Source organism: Zalophus californianus, chromosome X, assembly GCF_009762305.2.
Source record: "Zalophus californianus isolate mZalCal1 chromosome X, mZalCal1.pri.v2, whole genome shotgun sequence".
Classification (NCBI taxonomy): domain Eukaryota; kingdom Metazoa; phylum Chordata; class Mammalia; order Carnivora; family Otariidae; genus Zalophus; species Zalophus californianus.
The window spans coordinates 40,085,586-40,105,433 of NC_045612.1; the positions used below are offsets into that span (position 1 = coordinate 40,085,586).

The 19,848-nt window shown below is 46.5% G+C and overlaps 1 protein-coding gene and 1 long non-coding RNA gene across 4 annotated transcripts in view; one reads left to right on the forward strand and one right to left on the reverse strand.

Moving 5' to 3' along the window:
• LOC113930234 overlaps positions 1 to 19,289 on the reverse strand; it is a 31,507-nt gene extending 12,218 nt beyond the window's left edge. For both annotated transcript variants that reach the window (XR_003522490.2, XR_003522491.2), the window contains exons 1-4: positions 15,663 to 19,289; positions 15,020 to 15,064; positions 10,541 to 12,206; positions 7,480 to 7,569 (exon numbers count right to left, since the gene is read on the reverse strand). This is a non-coding gene — a long non-coding RNA (uncharacterized LOC113930234). The remainder of the gene's footprint in view (positions 1 to 7,479; positions 7,570 to 10,540; positions 12,207 to 15,019; positions 15,065 to 15,662) is intronic.
• On the forward strand, positions 148 to 6,763 carry TEX13B (testis expressed 13B). Of its 2 annotated transcripts, XM_035725373.1 has the most exons (4): positions 148 to 1,270; positions 2,906 to 3,393; positions 3,484 to 3,758; positions 5,182 to 6,763. In XM_035725373.1, exons 2-4 carry the CDS (start codon positions 2,938 to 2,940, stop codon positions 5,267 to 5,269), a joined length of 819 nt encoding a protein of 272 aa, XP_035581266.1. In that variant the 5' UTR covers positions 148 to 1,270; positions 2,906 to 2,937; the 3' UTR covers positions 5,270 to 6,763. The 2 variants fall into 2 exon arrangements, with proteins under 2 accessions (XP_035581266.1, XP_035581265.1); XM_035725372.1 differs by having other exon boundaries at positions 3,484 to 6,763.
• Positions 19,290 to 19,848: the final 559 nt, after the last annotated feature.

The window sequence follows — 19,848 nt, forward strand, 5'->3', positions numbered from 1 at the left end:
TTCACATTATAGATATTTAAAAATTATTTACAATGATCACAAGTTATCAAAAAATAGTTAAATATTTTTAAAAAAAACATATGAATAATCTCCACAATAGAGAAAAATATAGTTTTTTTAGTACTATATTCCTACCACCCCCAAAATAACCACTGTTAACATTTTGGCACATGACTTTCAGATTTTTAATGCATGCATACATATAGAAATATATGTTTTTGTAACAAATGCAATCATAGAAAGATGTATTTTAAAAAGAGATAAAACTTTTTCCAAACCTCCTCTCCAGTTCCACTTCCCAGAGATAACCAATGTTAAGAGTCTAGTGTATACCCTCCCACTCCCTTCTTCAAGATCATAGAAACGTACACATACACACACACACAATTTGTATATTTTACAAAAATGCGATCATAGAAAACATTACATCAAATTTCCATGCACTTTGTTACTCAGTACTCACGGTAGGCCCATAGGTAGAAACTAAGATTCAATTATAGCAGAAGGTCATCTAGTAAGTGGCAAAGTAGGACTAAACCTTAAGTCCTGTTTTTTCCAGTAGGCCTCAGAAAGCCATTGGAGGTTTTAAACTGACATGCTCAGATCCCTCTGACGTCAGGGTAGGAAGGAGACAGACCAGGTATCAGAGGGCTGCAGTGGTCTAGGAAGATATACAGGTAGGGGGAGCTGGACTAGGGTGCCTGGCGTGTGAAGGCGGACAGATTCGAGAGATGGTTTTCGGGATGAAATGGCCAGAATTTAAGACGGGTTTACGGTGACTAGAATGTTCAGTGCTGAGCCAATGGGCGACGAAGCTGTTCCCAGGCTCCGCCCTCTTCCTCCGAGGAAAGCCAATGAGGGATTGGGGCTGCTTTGAGTTCTAGAACATTCCATCTCTAGGAGGCAAGGGCCCCTGGCGTGGGACAAAACCATTATGGAGGGGGTAGAACTTCCTGTACTTGATTATGAGTACTTCACGTTCTCGATTCTAAGTCTTTTCTAACCACTGTTGTTGTTTACCACCATCAGCGACTTTCAGCAATGTAGTGGGTTCTTTTAGGTCCTGGAGTTCGGGAGGAACCTTTCTCACAAATTCCCACGCACCCCCACTGTCTCTGGAAGTTGGAACAGTCCTAAAGTAAAAGCCTCGAGGGTTGGCCCCAAGCCTTCCTTTTCCCCCCGGAGTCCTAGAAGGGAAAGGTGCGCTCTCTCTTCAGGCTTCGTCGGTAGGCGTGGTTAGCTGGCACCCTATCTGGCCCCGGCGTTAGAGGTGAGGTTTGGTAGGAGGTGTATGCGGTGGGGCAAGCCAGTCAGGGGGCCTTTAAGAGGGTCTGAGGGGGGAAGGGAAAGGGCAGGGCAGCAGGTGGGTGGAGACTGAGGGCGGCGTGTTGTGGGGGGCTGGGGTGAGGGACGGGGGCAAGTGGGGGGGACGGCGGAGGGGAAGCGGGGGGGCGGGGGGCGGTGGCGGGGAAGGGGGGGGCGGGGGACAAGTGGGGGGGCGGGCGGCGGGGGAAGCGGGGGGGGGGCGCGGGGACAAGTGGGGGGGGCGGCGGCGGGCGGGGGGGGGGGGCGGGGGGGACAAGTGGGGGGGCGGCGGCGGGGAAGCGGGGGGGGCGGGGGACAAGTGGGGGGGCGGCGGCGGGGGGGGAAGCGGGTGGGGGGCGGGGGGGCGGGGGACAAGTGGGGGGGCGGGCGGCGGGGAAGCGGGGGGGCGGGGGACAAGTGGGGGGGCGGCGGCGGGGAAGCGGGGGGGCGGGGGACAAGTGGGGGGGCGGCGGCGGGGAAGCGGGGGGGGGCGGCGGCGGGGGAAGCGGGGGGGGCGGCGGCGGGGAAGCGGGGGGGGCGGGGGGGGGGGGGGGCGGGGGGGGGGGGGGGGGGGGGGAAGCGGGGGGGGGCGGGGACAAGTGGTGGGGGGGCGGCGGCGGGAAGCGGGGGGGGCGGGGGACAAGTGGGGCGGTGGCGGGGAAGCGGGGGGGGGGGCGGGGGACAAGTGGGGGGGCGGGCGGCGGGGAAGCGGGGGGGGCGGGGGACAAGTGGGGCGGCGGCGGGGAAGCGGGGGGGGCGGGGGGGGACAAGTGGGGGGGCGGGGGACAAGTGGGGGGGCGGGGGACAAGTGGGGGGGGGCGGGGAAGCGGGGGGGGCGGGGGACAAGTGAGGGAGGGGTGGCGGCGGGGAAGCGGGGGGGGCGGGGGACAAGTGGGGCGGTGGCGGGGAAGCGGGGGGGGCGGGGGACAAGTGGGGGGGCGGGGGACAAGTGGGGGGGGGGGGGAAGCGGGGGGGGCGGGGGACAAGTGAGGGGGCGGCGGGGGGAAGCGGGGGGGGCGGGGGACAAGTGGGGCGGTGGCGGGGAAGCGGGGGGGGGGGGGACAAGTGGGGGGGCGGCGGCGGGGGGAAGGGGGGGGCGGGGGACAAGTGGGGGGGCGGCGGCGGGGAAGCGGGGGGGGGCGGCGGCGGGGGGAAGCGGGGGGGGCGGGGGACAAGTGGGGCGGTGGCGGGGAAGCGGGGGGGCGGGGGGGGGGACAAGTGGGGGGGCGGGGGACAAGTGGGGGGGGGGGGACAAGTGGGGGGGCGGCGGCGGGAAGCGGGGGGGCGGGGGACAAGTGGGGCGGCGGCGGGGGACAAGTGGGGGGGCGGCGGCGGGGGGAAGCGGGGGGGGGCGGGGGACAAGTGGGGGGGCGGGGGTGGCGGGGGACAAGTGGGGCGGCGGGGAAGCGGGGGGGGGCGGGGGGGACAAGGGGGGGGCGGCGGCGGGAAGCGGGGGGGGGCGGCGGAGGGGAAGCAGGAGCAGGAGACGGGGGTTGAAGGGTCGGCAAGGGTGGCGGGGGGAGCGTGGGGCAGGCGGTGAGGGGGCCAGGGGGCAGGGAGGGACCCTGCAGAGTGGACAACTGGTTGATTCATCCCACAGGGACAGCCAAACTCCTAAGGTGCTCAGTCGTCATGTCCTTGAAACCTGATGACCCCAGTGCTGGGTTCCAGCACAACAGTGTGGTGGCCTTCATCAATGAGAAGATGGCCGGGCACACGAGAGGCCCTGAGTTCTACCTCGAGAATATATCCCTGTCCTGGGAGGAGGTGGAGAACAAGCTCAGGGACATCCTGGAAGACAGCGCAGTGCCCAGCCAGGCCAAAGACGCCTGTGCCTGGAGCAGCCTGGCCCTGGGCGTGCGCTTTGCCCGCAGGCAGAGCCAGTTACAGGGGCACAGGGTGCACTGGCTGCATGATTTTGCCAAACTGCATAAGTCCGCTGCAGAGGCCTTGGCCACAGACCTAAAGGAGTTCACAGAGCAGCAGGAGATGGAGCGCAAGGAGTCAGCCTTCCGGCTGCGGCAGACACAGGCAAACCTGGCGGAGATACAGAAGGAACAGAAGCTCCTGAGGTGGAAGCTCTTACAGGTTGTAAGATTATCTCTACTTGATCCCCACCCCATCTCCCTGCCCCGTCCCCAGAATGAGTCTCAACCCTGCTCTCCTGTCTCCCAACAGCTGGGGTGTACCAGGGAGCAGGGCCAAGCCTCAGAGGAGCCAGGCCTGGCCACCGCCAGTGGGGCTGGGACAGAAGGGGCCTGTGAGGAGGAGGAGGAATCCCAAGCTGCTGCTACCTCTGTTACTGCTGCTGGTGCCACAGGAAGAGAAAGAAGACAGAAGGATGCACTGGGGGCAGAAGCCGCAAAGGAGCTGGGTGGAGGCCTCATGCACCTGGTTGGAGCCATGGACCAGAAAAATTACACCACTGATGGGCAGAGGGAGGGAGAGCTCAGGTCAGTGGAAACAGCCATGTTTTATTTCTCTAGGACCAGAGTCACACCACCACCCCTCCCTGTCCAGCTCCCTACCTCATTCACATACCTACTCATGCCCTCATCCCCCTTCCCACCTGCACCCGCACCCACACCCGCCCGCACCTGCACCCGCACCTGCACCTGCACCCGCACCATCCCCACCAGCAGCAACATTCACAGCAGGAGCTCCATCTCAGACAACTCCCAAGAGGAGGCCCTTTGATGGTAGCCAGCGGTGTGTTGGGGGGTCCCAGGGAACAGACCCTCAAGAATCCCAAAGAGACAGGAGAGATTCCAAACCCCGTCAGCAGAGAAGACCTCCCATATCTCGCAGGCCTGGGGATTGGGACTGCCCTTGGTGTAAAGCTGTGAATTTTTCAAGGAGGGAAATTTGCTACCGCTGTGGGAGGGGAATCTGGCTGCAAAGCCCTCAGTAATTTTAGAAATGTGAAACCCCTGAACAAAAACATATACCAATGGGAAATCAATTTTCAAGGTTGGGGGGAGGTGAAGGAGGAAACTGGGTGGAGTGGGGGAGGGGATGGGTGGGAGGTGGGGTGGGAAGTGGAGAGGGTGTAGAGTGACAGGGAGAGACATGTTTTGATTGACCCCTTTGTGTTCCAGAGCATTAGCATTCCACACCCCAAAAGCACTGTAGCTTCTGTTTGTATGTGTCTCCCTCCCCAACCCTTGTATCTGGTGGACCTGAGCAGCCATGTATATGGCAACCCACCCCTCTCCCCACCTAGGCTGTATATGATTGGAGCAGGAGTGGCCACCTGACCCATCCTGAGCCAAACAGGTTCTCACACTAGAGAATGTGAACAGAGAGGCAGATTCCATAGTCAGGGTGGTGTTGGGTAAGGAAACAGTGGGTTATTTGGAGTTGGGGCCAAGCCTGGTACTGGTGGTTGTCAGGGAGCAGGACTGTGTGCTTTATAGAAGCCAAATGTCTTTTAGAGAATGCCAGAATGGGGTCCCAGGGAGCAGATAAGGCACAGAGAAGCAGCACAGGAGTTGATCCTGCAACCCTAAGAGTTGGAGAAATGGTAGCATGACCACTTTTCCATTCTCTGCAATAGTGCAATCGTGAAAATCCAATCTACACAGATCCCCATTTCTTTAAGCTAACTTGAGTGGGTTCCTGTTCTGGGCAACCAGGTTATTTCCAAGTCAGAAATTGGCACCAGAAGAGCAGTTACAAACCATAGATTGTCAAAGAAACTGTCAGAACTTGGCTGGGGAGGAGTATCAGAGAGTTATGGGTATAGTGAGGATTCCTGCATCCTCACTGTTTCCAGGAATGAATTGGACAGGAAGCTTGTTCATGTTCTGATCAAGTTATATTGTGAGAAATGATCTAAACAGGCCTGTAGTTAACCCTGGGCTTACAACACAGCAGAGATTTGCCATCCCTAAGAAAATCCTTCAGGTCTACAAACAGGGGACACCAGCACCAGTTGCAGACAAGGACTGCTATGGCTGTCTAGCTCCACAACAGGAGAACCCTCCCCAATCCCCAGTGGCAGAACTGGAAACTCCTGCCACTGCCTAAGAGGTGAGTCAGCAACTGATAGTGCCCAGAGCGTTTACTGGTTTAGACCACCGACCAGTGTGGTGCCATCCTGAGGGATTCTCTCTCCCAACCCACCACCAGAATAATACTGGGAGGGGAATCTGGCTACAAATCCCTCAGTGAATTCAGAAATGTGGAATAGAACATATCCCAAAGGGAAATCAATTTCCAGGGGGAGGGGGTAAACTGGGAAAGAGGGAGGGGAGAGGATGGTCTGTGTCTCCTTTCTCATGACTGTGAGTGGTGTTGAGGGAGGCTCAATGTATGGGTTAGCCCACAGATGGAAAGATGGTGAGGTTTCACACCTGGACCATAATAAGACAACTAGAAGAGCCCTGGATATTACCCAGGGACTCTCTTGACCTAGGGTCTGAAGCTGTCATGGCCCTGGGACATCTCTACAGCAGCTGGCTGTGACTCTGGGCTGTCTCCTATTGGGGCAGGTGTGGACAACCATCAGGGTTTGGGGCAAGAGCCCTAACTTGCATTTTCAGAAAACCTCTGGGCTCATTTATAGCCTTCTAGGGCAGGGCTCATCTATATCTTTCTAGGGTACTCTTGCCACTTGAGAGTGAGTAATTCTTTATTGCAGGGGGCTATCCAGTACACTGTAGGATGTTTGGCAGAATCCCTGGTCTCTACCCCCTAGGTGTCACAGCCAAAAATGTCTCCAGATATTGCCACACGTCCACTGGAGAGCAAAACTGCCACTGTTTGGGAACCATGGAGGCAGGGAGGTCCTTAGGAGCAGTCAGAACAGGGGGAAGGGAGATGCAAGTAGAGCATATTCTGCAGTGCCCGTGGCTGCAGGGGAGACCTTAAGATAGGAGGTGAAAAGTGTTCACTGGGTCTGCTATTCACTTTTGATCTCTGAGCAGATCTAGGCTGGGGAGGGGCAGAAGCCAAACCACAAGGACTGGGGAGTAAATAGGAAGCAAGGAAGTGCAGTCAGGGCGAGCTCTTCGAGTAGTTCTGTCTGTGAAGGGAAGGAGTGGGGTTGGATACAGGGCTGAGAGAAGAGGGTTCTTTGGAACAGGGGAGAAACTTGAACCATGGGGAAGGAGACAGCTGAAGAAAGCGGAGGAGACAGACCCCCGCATACTGTATTGGAGGCATGTCCACTGTACTGTTCAATGAAAAAAAAAATAAGCCAGTTTTGTGTGTGTGAAACAAAACCCCCCAAAGTTCTGTAACTCTGCATATGTATGATACGTATATTATAGATTTATATGTGCCTTTTGTTATTGATGTTATTGATTGATGTTTGACAAAGCATAGAAAAGGTCTGGAAAGACATTTAGCAAACAAGGTATTACCTGGGGAGGGTGAGATCAGGGTCAGGGGATGGTAAGCAGGAGGTGGGGTGTTGGGGATATAAAGTGGGGTGGGGTCTGTCTGGGACAATAGGGTGGAGGGCTTTTAGATCGTTATGTACTTATGTGTTGTGTAAAGTGAAATAAATGCTTACAAAAATAAAAAAAATGAATTTACTGGCTTGGGTAGGATTGGAAAGGCCGCCTCTTCCTCTGGGACAGAAGGGAAGGAGAGCAGACACTGATCTATGCGGTGAGGGGTTTGGAAACAAGGTTGGCTTGTGCCTGTGTGCTCCTGATGCGGACTGACAAGCTGACAAGACACCTGAGAGTGAGCAAGAAATGAAGGGCAGGGCAGGGGCGGGGAGATTCTGAGCAATGGTACTTTGGGGAGTAACTACAGGGGATGGGGGTGAGACATGGAGGGAGAGAAAAAGATCACTGAGCTGCATGGAATGGGATGGGACCCAACAAAGAAAACCAAGGAGGACGACAGTGGGAATCTGGAAGGAGAAGGGGGGTAGGTCCAGGAGGGGCACCAGACACAAATCTCTTAGATGCTTTAATCTGCCACCTACTCCTGCAGCAAAAATAGCACATACAAAAGGGGAAGAGGCTGGAGGGGCCAGCAGGGATCTGTGCCTGACTCTCTACCCCTTCTAGGTTCGTAGCATATCTTATCATTTGCTGTTCCACTGTGGAGAAGCTGAGCACTAGTTATATTTTGTTTTCAGGTCCGATCAGTGCAGTTTCTAGCAACCTCATCTTTACCTTGCAAATACCTAAGTGTTTAAAGCAAAGTTCAACTTACTTCAGGTCTTTGATTTTACCGTATGGATTACGCAGTGCTTGGCAGGGCACGTGTAGCCGAGACACTGGCAAATTGCACAGCTGGAAGGACCTAAAAGAGATGAAAGAGCAAAAATAATTTACAACAAAATAGTTAAAATTTTAAGTAAAAGGTTAATTTTGGCTTCTGTCACCCTACTAGTATTCATTCACCCCTTCCAAAATCCTTAAGAGGTATTACCCCATTTTGCAGATAAGGAAATTAAGGCACAAAAAAGTTAAGATATTTGCCTAAGGTCACATAGGTAGGAACAGAATGGAGGTTAGCACTCAGGTCTGTCTGACTTCAAAGCCCAAGCCATGTTACTGTGTGCCAGGTACCAAGGTAAGCACTTTACATAGACAAATCATCTTATCAGGTCCTCAACACAGGGATGGATATTTTAATCATTTTGCAGATGCTCAGAGAAGTCAAGTAACTTGCCCAAGCTATCTTTATAATATAACTATTTCTTGGTTGTCAGTACTAATAGAAGAATTAACTATAATTGAAAACTAGAAAAGTTCATATGGTACTTTTATTTTTAATTATTTTTTATAAATTTTTTAAAGGTTTTATTTGACAGAAATAGCACAAGTAGGGGGGAGCAGCAGGGAGAGGGAGAAGCAGGCTCCCTGCTGATGTGGGGCTCAATCCCAAGACCCTGGGATCATGACCTGAGCCGAAGGCAGATGCCTAATGACTGAGCCACCCAGGTGCCCCTTCTTTTTAATTTTTTTGAGGAACACCCAAAGAAAACAAACACTAATTCAAAAATAACATATGCACCCGTATGTTTAGAGCAGTATTATTTACAATAGCCACATTATGGAAGCAACCCAAGTGTCCATTGATGGATGGATGGATAAAGATGTGGCAAATACATACAATGGAATATTAGCCATAAAAAAGAATGAAATCTTGCCATTTTGCAACAACATGGATGGGCCTAGAGGGTATTGTGCTAAGTGAAAGCAAACAGAGAAAGACAAATACCACACAATTTCATATGTGGAATTTAAGAAATAAATGAACAAAGAAAAAAAGGCAAAAACAGACTCTTAAATGGAACAAATTGGTGGTTGCCAGAGGGGAGGTGGGTGGGGGATGGGTGAAATAGATGAAGGCGATTAAGAGTGCACTTCTGGTGATGAGCACTGAGTAGGGAATTGTTGAATCACTATACAGTACACCTGAAACTATGTCAATTATATTTGAACAACAACAAAAAAAACTAGAAAAGTTCAATAGTAAAATCTCAAGTCAACATGCTTATGAAAGGAATATTTTGGGTTAAATTTTGAAGAAAGTTTAACTCTGATAAAGGCAACAGGGTTAAGATAGGGACTCCCATCTAAGGCTGATTTTCTGGAAGTCTAGAATGAACCAGAAGCCCCTTTTTGTTTCCATCAGTGTTTAAAAATTCTCAGTGTATTTGTCCATTATTTTATTTTACAATATACATCTGGATTGAAACTGTCATGAATTTGTCAAGACACTAGACAAGGGCCTTTGTAATTCTGAGTCCATGTAACTTCTCTTACCCCTTCCACTCTAATCCCAAACACAACTCTTGCTGCACTTTCCTTCCCCCGCTCACCTCCCTTCAACACACATATCCCATGCTCATTTCTATCTCTATGCTACTGCCCAATGAGGAAATAACAACTATCAGAGAAAAGACGGGTTAACTCACTCCCCAATCTCTTCTTCTCAAGGTCCCCTACCCCTCAGCTGGTCCCACAACTAAAGGATTGCAATATCCTTTTTTTTTTTTTTTTTTTTTTGGAGAGAGAGAGCGCGCGTGCACAAGTGGGGCAGAGGGAAAGAGAAACTTTTTTTTAAAGATTCTATTTGAGAGAGAGAGACACAGCGAGAGAGAGGGAACACAAGCAGGGGGAGTGGGAGAGGGAGAAGCAGGCCTCCTGCCGAGCAGGGAGCCCGATGTGGGGCTCGACCCCAGGACCCTGGGACCATGACCTGAGCCGAAGGCAGACACCCAACAACTGAGCCACCCAGTCTTAAGCCAGCTCCACACTCAGCAGAGAGCTCGATCTCACAACCCTGAGATCGTGACCTGAGCGGAAATCAAGAGTCAGACGCTTAACCAACTGAGTCACCCAGGCGCCCCAGCACTGTTCATCTTAACCCAAGTATTGAGAAAAGACTTATGACCAGTGGCATTTTCTAGATAACACAGGTATAAATCTTCTTGGCTGCTTTAGTCAATAAGTCAGTAGAACTCTGTTTTTAGTATACAGAATCTGTATTATTTAAGTGGTTTACCGAAGCCTCTTTGACCTCCTTTGTGAAGGTGCAAGCTCTGGACCCTTTGTGAAGGTGCAAGCCTGATGGAAAAAGCCCAGGCTTTACGGCAATATACACAGGAGTGCAGTTCTGACCCTTACCAACCTGGAGCTCTTTGAGGTCTCAATGATAAAGTATATGTAGAGGAGAGTGATTCAGTGTTAAGTTTACCACCTTTTTAAGAATAGTCATTGACACCAAAATAGCAGAGTCCTCACTGATAATCTTGATTACTTACATGCTCATAACACTTTATAATTATAGAGCACATTCACAGAGTGACAGAGAAGACTAATACACACACATTTATAGTGGCTAGCACAGTGCCTGGCATATAGTAAGTGCTCAGAAATGTTAACTTTCCCTCATTGTCTACCGAAGCTAGTGTTCAATATGTGATAGATAGTCAATAAATCCTTATTGGGGTGACTGACATAAAATAGGGAAAGTGGAGATGATTCATTTATCAATAATGCTCAAAATGATCATGTGCCTGAATACTTGAAATAAACAAGAGGGCGCCTGTGTGGCTCAGATGGTTAAGCATCTGCCTTCGGCTCAGGTCATGATCCCAGGGTCCTGGGATCGAGTCCCGTGGAGCCTGCTCCTCCCTCTGCCTCTCTCTCTCTCTCTGTCTCTCATGAATAAATAAATAAAATCTTTAAAAAAAAAGAAATAAGAATGCCTATTTTTTCTGAAGGCCAAAATATTGGAGAAAATACATTCATATACTCACTGATTATCAAGCCTGGTGGCATGAATGCGGAGGCTCGTTCTTCCTCCTCAAATCCAAGTAGGTGCTGAGACTTCAGAGACACTGACAGGTGACTGTGACTGCTTTTTACACAGAATGACAGAGCCAGAATGTCCGTTTTTGTATAGGTAGGTTGAAGCAATGTAATTGACTAAATCATCAGTTATCCTTTTTGCATATTCTTCTTCCTGAATCTCATACAAACAGTGAAACAAGTCTATTGGCTCAATCTGTAACCTAGATTTATCCTTTATTTCTTTCTCAGTCCACTTCAATAACTCCTCTTGACGTCCTGGAGAGACTTTTCTTCCAAAAGTAGTTTCCACGGCCTTTCCCTTTCCTTTATGTAAGAGGCCAAATAAGAACTGTATCGTTAGTGATGAAAACCCTTTTCCATATTGTTGGATTATTTCTTGCCACGTTCTCCCCACTGGATCAAAAAACATCCAGTTGCTGTCATTCTTCAGGGCATAGAACACAGCAGTCAAGAACTCTTGGAAACTGAAGTGAAGGAAAGCGTAGATGTTGACACCTCCTTCAGTTTTTTTCAAAAAGTGATTTAGAAAAGTGCAATTGATATCATATACTCCTATCCCATGTCTCCTGAGGTCACTGACCTGAACTAGGACCTGCTGGTTCTGCAGTCCCTCTGCAGTCCCCCTGCAGCCAAAGAGCAAAGGCCCCACAGGCAACTTTGTCCTTTCCACACCCAGATGCCTGGAAGGGTTTTGAGGCACTTGGAAAAGTAGAACAGATACACATCAGTCATGGTCTGAAGTGACCTCATAAGAGTCCTGTCACCATCTCCCTGTGACTATAGGACCCTGCAAATCATCCAGGTGATGATGGGAAGAGAGGACATAATGTCAAGGCTTTCATTTTGTCGAAGCTCATAAAAGACCCTCGTTGCTGCATCGGCACCTGAAAACTGACCCAAGAAATACGCTCTCTTTTCAGCATCTGTAAACCATACAATCTCTGCCTGGGTAGGTTGTTTGTTAACAGAGAGTGGAGCTTCTTCATGGTTGTAGGCCGGGCAGTTATCAGCAGGGAAGATTTGGCGAACAGTTTTCTTCCTCACAAAACTACATAAGAGGGTCTCTACTGGCTTCTTCTCCTGGAAATTAGCACTAAGATCCCCTCTCTGGTTACCTACAGAGTACTGAAGCTCAGGGAATCCATCGAGAATGAACAGAAGCTTCTCTGTATATACAAGAATAATGTCCAGGATTGGTCCATCTGTATCTTGAAAAGTGTTAATGATCAGGTCGGCAGCACTCAGGTTAGCAATATGACTTATTTCTCTGCAGCGTACATAGATGAGATAGTCAGACCTGCCTGGAGTGACCATTCCTGACTGCCCAGTCGAACATGAACTTGTGTACTACAGCCGTTTTCCCAATCCCCGCACATCCCTGAAGAACCACAGCTTGGGAGGAGCTGGAGCCCTCTTCATCGGGAACAAATACATGTTCCATATCGATAAAATTATCTTGTTGAGGAATCCCACACGGTGTCTTTTCTGATATACCATGTTCTTTTAAAACAAGCAGTCATGACTCTATGTGTTTGCCACGGTGATAACATTTATAGACTCCTATGTTTAGGTATTTTTCTTTTAGATGTTTTCGAAATATTTCCTGGTATTCTAATGACGTGACACCAAGAGTTAGTAATCACAGAATCCGAGACAACAGTACAAACAACTGTAACACATACCACCCTCTCCACTAGGACATCTTAAAGGGTCCTCCAATTTTACATGTCTAGACCTGAGCTCTTGATTTCTACATGGCTGCCCCCCTCAAAAAAGAAAAAAAAAAAAAACCCTCCCCAGGCATTTCATCTCAGTTAAACGGTGCCACCAAGTTGCTCAGAAAAATGTTAGGAGTCATTCTTTATTTATTTTTCTCCTCTTGAATCCTCCATATTCAATCAATTAGCAAGGCCTATTATTTATACCTCCAAAATAAGCCTCCAATTCCTTTATTTATCTCTACATCCTCAAATACCACCCAAGTACAAGGCACTATCAACTCTTTCCTGGACTGCTGAAATAGCCTCCTACTCATCTACTCTAGCTTATCTATGGCTCCCCTCCACACAGCAGCCAACATGATCTTCTAAAAATACCAATTACATCATGTGACTGCCATGCCCAAAACCTTTCAAGAGCTTTTCATTGCAGGGGCGCCTGGGTGGCTCAGTCGGTTAAGCGGCTGCCTTCAGCTTGGGTCATGATCCTGGGGTCCTGGGATCGAGCCCCGCGTCAGGCTCCCTGCTCAGCAGAGAGCCTGCTTCTCCCTCTCTGCCTGCCTCTCTGCTTACTTGTGCTCTCTATCTCTCTGTCAAATAAATAAAATAAAATCTTTAAAAAAAAAAAAGAGCTTTTCATTGCACTTCATATAAAATCTAAAACTCTTACCTTATCTTACAAGGTATACCACAAATCACTCTCCTCAGACCCTACACTCAAGCCACATTAGCCTGCTTTCAGTTTCTAACAAATGCCAAGTTCTCTCCCACTTTAGGGCCTTTCCACTAGCTAGTGGTAAGAGTTGCTCTTCTTTTTTTTTTTTTTAATTTTTTATTGTTATGTTAATCACCATATATTACATCATTTTTTTTGATGTAGTGTTCCATGATTCATTGTTTGTTCATAACACCAGTGCTCCATGCAGAATGTGCCCTCTTTAATACCCATCACCAGGCTAACCCATCCCCCTACCCTCCTCCCCTCTAGAACCCTGTTTGTTTTTCAGAGTCCATCATCTCTTATGGTTCGTCTCCCCCTCTGACTTACTCCCCTTCATTCTTCCTCTCCTGCTATCTTCTTCCTTTTCTTAAGAGTTGCTCTTCTTGTGGAGAGCTTTTCCTCATCCTTCAGATCTCAACTTAAACATTACTTCCTAGAAGAGTACTTGCCCGACCACTCCATTTAAAGCAGATCCTCTCTATTATTCCCTTTCCCGGCACCCTGTTTTCGCTTTATAGCTCTTATCACAATTTATACTTGTGTTGTTCATTTTTTCACTGTCTTTCCCACTAAACAATAATCTACATGAAGACAGGGACCTTATTTGTATTCTTCACCATAATACCTTAAGTACCTAGCATGGTGCCTGGCACATAGTAGACACTCAATAAGTAATTATGGAATACGGCTATAAATGCTTTTGAATTAAAAACAAGTCACTTATTACTTCCTATTCTGTGCCAGACACTTTACTAGGCTCTTTATATACATTTCTGATTTAATTCTTACCATAGTCCCACGAAGTAGGTATTATCCACATTTTATAGTTAAGGACATTGAAACTTATAACCAGGGTTATGAGTTCATGGGTGTAAATCTGTGCACGGGTCTCGTGCTCAGAAGGAACCATGGGTGTAATGCTCTGCTGTTGCTATTTTGAAATTCTGAATACTTTTGAATAAGGGGTCCTGCCTTTTCATTTTGCACCACAGCCCACCAATTATGTAGCCAGTCCTGCTTATTGCATTAGATAAGCTGTCCAAGGTTCAACAGCTAGTAAGTGGTAGAGACTTAATTAAGATTAAGGTTTGTCTAAAGCCATGGTCTCTATGCTTAAATACCATACTACATAGCTTTTCACTTTCTGCAACTAGAAAAAATAATCCAAGGAGTCAGTTATCAAGTTTAAACTTCTGTTAGGTGAATGTCTAAGCTGTCATTTCCCAAATAACTGTTCCTTGGAGCACTATTTCACAAGATATTAATAAGAGAGCTGTGGAAAAGAAGTCCAGTGGTCAAATAAGTTAAGGGAATGCACCCTTTGTCTCCTTTTAGAGTTTCTCAATGCATGTTAGCATGTGAAAGGATCTGAAATGGCCTATGGTAAAAAAAGAAAAAAACAAAAAGGCTGTTTAATTTGGTTTAATCCAGCACTCTCTAGTCTTAAATGACTATAGAACCCTTTCCTAAGAGCGAAGTTATTATCTCCTGGACCACAGTGCTCTGTAGAACTGCTTGGGGAATGCTGATCCAGAGAAGTGGTGGCAAACTTCCTCTGTAAAATTCTGCAAATAGTTTAGGCTTTGGGGTCTCTGTTGCCCTTATTCAACTCTGTCATCTTAGCTTGAAGGTGGCCATAGACAATATGTAAATGAGTGGGCATGGCTGGTTCTAGTAAAACTTTATTTACAACAACAGGCCCCTGGCTTGATTTGGCCCACTAGCTGTAACTTGCTGGCCTCAACTTAGAGTCTGTTCTAGCCATAAAGTTCGTACATATGGTGCCTGATCACCATCAGTGGTCCTTCTAGTATTCAAATATCTACTCTATGTGATATAAAAGTCCTATTTGTTATAAGATATCAATGGTTGCTGTCCAGTGAATATGGGGGGGAGAGATGGGAATGGAATGCGGATGAGAAGCCAGGTTTATAGGAGGCATTTTTCACAAAACAAAAGGAGAGTAAATGAGAGAAAACATCTACCTGTGAGATCCTTCCATGAATATGGAGCCTGAGAATTTGAAGCAGCTGTGGGAGGAAAGAGTTGGTATATGTTAAGAAAAAAAGAAAAAGAGTAGCACAAATACACCTTCATATCGAAACACGAAATATACAGAAATTTAGCCACCCTGTTACAGCAATTCCCACTGTTCCCCAGACAGAAATACAAGGAAGTAAGTCACCTCACATCTATTCCAACCCACCCACAAAATTGTTTTATAACTAATGTGAGACCTTCACACACATATATTTAGGGTATAAACATTTACATTTATATGCTCTGTAAGGAAAATTTTAGGCATTAACTTAAAGAGGCATACATTATTTGAAGTGACTGTTTCTGGTATTTGGCTTTCCACTGAGCATTAGCCTATTGCTTTTGTTGAAGCTTCTGTTAAGCTGAACTTGTTAATGAGAAATAAGACATTGCTGATGTTAGTGTGACAGATATATACAATGACCTACAATTTAAATACGTATACACATAGACTCAACCCAAATACTTACATATATAGGTATATAGAGAGAAATACACAAAGGCAGACATGCATGCCTACATACACACACGCACGTGTGCACGCACACACAGCCCCCACATTTCTATAGGTTTTTAGTACTTGCATACCTTTTAAAAGCAAGAGTGAGATTTATACTTGGGAGAAGGTGTGACTGACGAGGTGGAGAGGAGGAAGCAGACTCTGGAGAGGCAGATATTGGAATGTCACAGAAATGGGCAGGCAAGTGAGTGGTCCGTTGAAGATAACCAATTTCTATTCCTCATAAGTAAATATTCCTTGGAGTTCAGGAATCAGCCACAAGGGAAGGACGGAAGGACTCCAGCAATCTTCGCTCTTTGCTCTTTTGTGCTGTCTCCTGTGAAAATCTGTGGTTACAGTAAAGGGAGAGATTTGAGGGTCTTTTAGGATTAAAAATGCTTTGGGGATCATGGAAAACAGTAGAAACCACAGTTGCCTCTTCTCTTTTCTTTTTCCTCACTTCGGAAAACACAAAAATTGTGGAGACATTTTCAAGAGATTATTAATGGGTAAATATCATATCCATGTAATGTCTCAATATATATACACCTATACACATGCAACACAATGTTAAAGATTCAAAAAAAATTCCTGAAGTCCATGAGGAGAAGTAGGAGAAAAAGAATGAACAGGATTAGCTAGATTATACCCTCTCTTACCTCATCCAGTTACTCACCTTTCTGTTCAGACAATAAACTCCAAGTACAAGCAGGTTCCATATCTTTTCTTTTCTTTTGACTGTTCATCCTAGCAAATCAAGACGACTGTAATCCAAAACAGAAAGGATGACTGAAAGGCCTAGTGGAGGCTCAAAGTAAAAAGGAACTCAAGAAAGATGACTCAAGGCGTTACAGAGTTGGGGAAGAAAGAAGGCCCAATAATCAAGTAGATTGCTAGGGTGGGACTATGGAGTCACAAGAAGATAGATCAAAACCAACAGTCTTTAACTTGAAGAGGAGAAAAACTAAAAGAGGGTAGAATGCCTGTAAACTTTTGAACAGTATGAATATGGGAAATGTGAAATTGGGCTCTGAATTGGGTTACTAAAGGAAGCACTGGATTTAGACAGTACACCTCTAATGTCTAGGGTCAAGATAAAAAAGAAGGACTGTGTCTTTCCACAGCATATTTTTGGTGCCATTAATAAAGAATTCTAAGACCATAGATTGGAATACTGTGGTATATAAGAGAAACAGTCTACAGTGTTAGGGGACATAGGCCCTAGTTCCATTTCTATAGCTATGGACCTATGGACCTTGAGTAAGATTCTTCTACTTTCTGGATCTGTTTTATTTTCACAAGGGCTGAGGGAATGTTAGCCCAGGTTTCTTCCAGGTCGAACACTGTAAGATCAGTGGTTCTCAGTCCTAGCTGCATATGAAGATCACCTTCATTATCACCCTCCAGAAATTTTTTGCACTATTACTATCACTTTCTAACACACTTGGTAATTTTCTTATGTACACCGCTTGTTGTTCATTTTTATTCTTTCCCACCTAAATTGAATTATTGGCCCCAATTTTCAGCCTTTGCCATGAACTCTGCAAGTCCACACAACAGAAGTGAGGCTTTTTTCCCCACCTCCCGTGCTTGAGCTCAGCCTTGAGACTTGCTTTGGCTAATGAAATATACACAGATGTGACTCAAGCAGGGGCTTGAAATATGCTTGCACAGTTGGACACGTCCCCTCTTGTGATTCTACCACTGGCAGGAGATGAGCCAGGAGAGACACAAGTGCCAACTAGTCCAGTGGTCTGAGGAGAAATGCATGAGGCAGAACCACACCAGTTTACTCACCATCCTGAAGCAATTAAAGTAGTCACTCCAACCTAAATCAGTTGCCCCACAAGGCCCTGCTTAATCAGCTGACTCCTGGCTGGACTCCAGAAATGTGAGAGTAAGTGCTTAATAAGTTCTTAGTTTTTCATGCCACTAAGATTTTATAATTGTTGCTACGTATCATTGTGACAATAGCTGACTGATACATCTTGCTAGGAAGTAAATGCCTAGGAAGTGTTTGGCATACAGAAGACATTAAATGTTTAGCGAGTAAGTTGGATGAATGAATAAAGGCTTTTTAAGAAAGAAATCCAAGGCCTAGTCTGCATTCCTGATAAATTAAATCAGAATATTTGATGATGAGGTTTGGCATCGATTTTTTTTTTAAGCTTCCCAGGTGATTCTAATACTCAGCCAGGGAAGAGAGCCACTGTTCAAAGATTCAGTTATTTTTGATAGAGGAGAGTGTACTGGTGATGCACACGGGCTTTGGGATCAAACAGAAGTGTTCAAGCCCTGACTCTACCACTTACTATGTGACAACCATTGAATTAACATCTCTAAACCTCAGACTCCTCAACTGTTAAATAGGAATAACAACAGTACTTTCCTTATAAGGTTATTATGAACATTAAATGAGATAATGCATATAAAGTCTTCAATACACTACATGGTACAGAGCAGAGGCTCAATAATCCTAAACCATGGCCAATATTGGCATTGCTCTATCATTTGATATGGAGTAGAAATGTCTTTGAATTCACGTAGACCTTACTTAAATTTCATTTCCACTGCTTTCTAGCAATATGTTCAGTAGATTGCTTAAAGTCTGAGACTACAGTAGCCCATCTGTAAAATATGGTGATAATAATAACAATTTCATTAATATGTTGTCAGGATTAAATTAGATGACATACATAAAACATTTAGCACTGGACCAAATGCAATATAAATAATATGAGATGGAAAATAAGCTGACATTTATTATAACTAACCGAAAGAAGTTACATTCCATTAAAATCTCCACGTAACAACTTCATTCTTACGAGATGGAATGTTCCCAGCACAGTGTTATAGTTCCATGCCCCAGACTCTTTTCCCAATTACTAGGAATATCATGCCCTCCACAACAAAGAAACAATCCTCCAATCACAAATTGCTCCGGTAAGTGTTCCGGCCCTCAGGTAATGATGCTGGAGGGATGCATGGCCACTTACACTCTTCCTGGGAAATTTCAACCATGCCCATTATTTCACTCATCCTTATAACCTCTAATTGTTTATCCCAGTCTAGCCCTCTACTCTGCAATCTACATTTATACATCTGAAGATTTATTCAACATCTCCACTTGGATGTTAACGTCCATCTTTTTCTATACCTCCTTTATTTGGTTTGTCCAGATTCTTTCACTGATCTGTGTTCTGGTAAGAAACCCTAGCCCTCTTAGATGAAATTATCAGATTCTCTGTGCCTGAATTTAAAAGCCTGAGGGGAGACTTATAAGGACTAAGTTGCTGTTACCCAAATACTCCAAGCTTCCTTAGTTCTGGACCTCCTTGAGTGCCTTGTTTTTCAGCATTTCCTTTGGTTTTGATCAACTCCAGTAGTCTTCCAAAAATCAGAACCAAGTTCTATTGCCTGCAGCTAAAAAAAAAATCCCTGACATAGAAATTATACCAGAGAGTGAGTTACAGTCAACAGACCTTTGGGGAGATTATGGGGGTATTTTATAACTGGTTATTAGACTGAGTAAAAGGCTGTGAGATTCCAGGATAGGAAAGCAGTATCCATTGTACTAGGATCTCCATTAGAACATATCACATCTTGGGGCACCTGGGTGGCTCAGTCGTTAAGCATCTGCCTTGGGCTCGGGTCATGATCCCAGGGTCCTGGGATCGAGCCCCGCATCGGGCTCCCTGCTCCGCGGGAAGCCTGCTTCTCCCACTCCCACTCCCCCTGCTTGTGTTCTCTCTCTCCGCTGTCTCTGTCAAATAATAAAATCTTTTTTCTAAAAAAAAAAAAAATCACATCTTTAAAGCAAAGTAGTACAAGATGCCCTCTCCCAGAAGACAAATCAAGGTAAGAGGTCTCCTCTGGGCAGCTGAATTACAAAAGGGTAAAATGGTGCTTCTTCTTCTGGGCTGAGTCAGTACTGAACTAGGGAACACAGGTTAGACAGCAGGATATGGGCTAATTTCAGTCCCCATTCAGACGCTTGGCTATGTGCCTCTTCAGTCAACAAACTACACAACTTTTCATGGTGACTCTACATGGTATGCATGCTGCCAAAAATAGGAGAGAAATGCTACAAATTTAAACATCAAATTTCAACTCCGGGCCTAAAATGAGACTCTGCTTTTTTTAATTGAGATTTAATTCACATATCATAAAATTCACCCCTTTAAAGTATACAATTCAATGATTTGTAGTGTCTTCATAAAGTTTTGCAACCATCACTATCTAATCCCAGAACATTTTCATCACCCCAAAAAGACA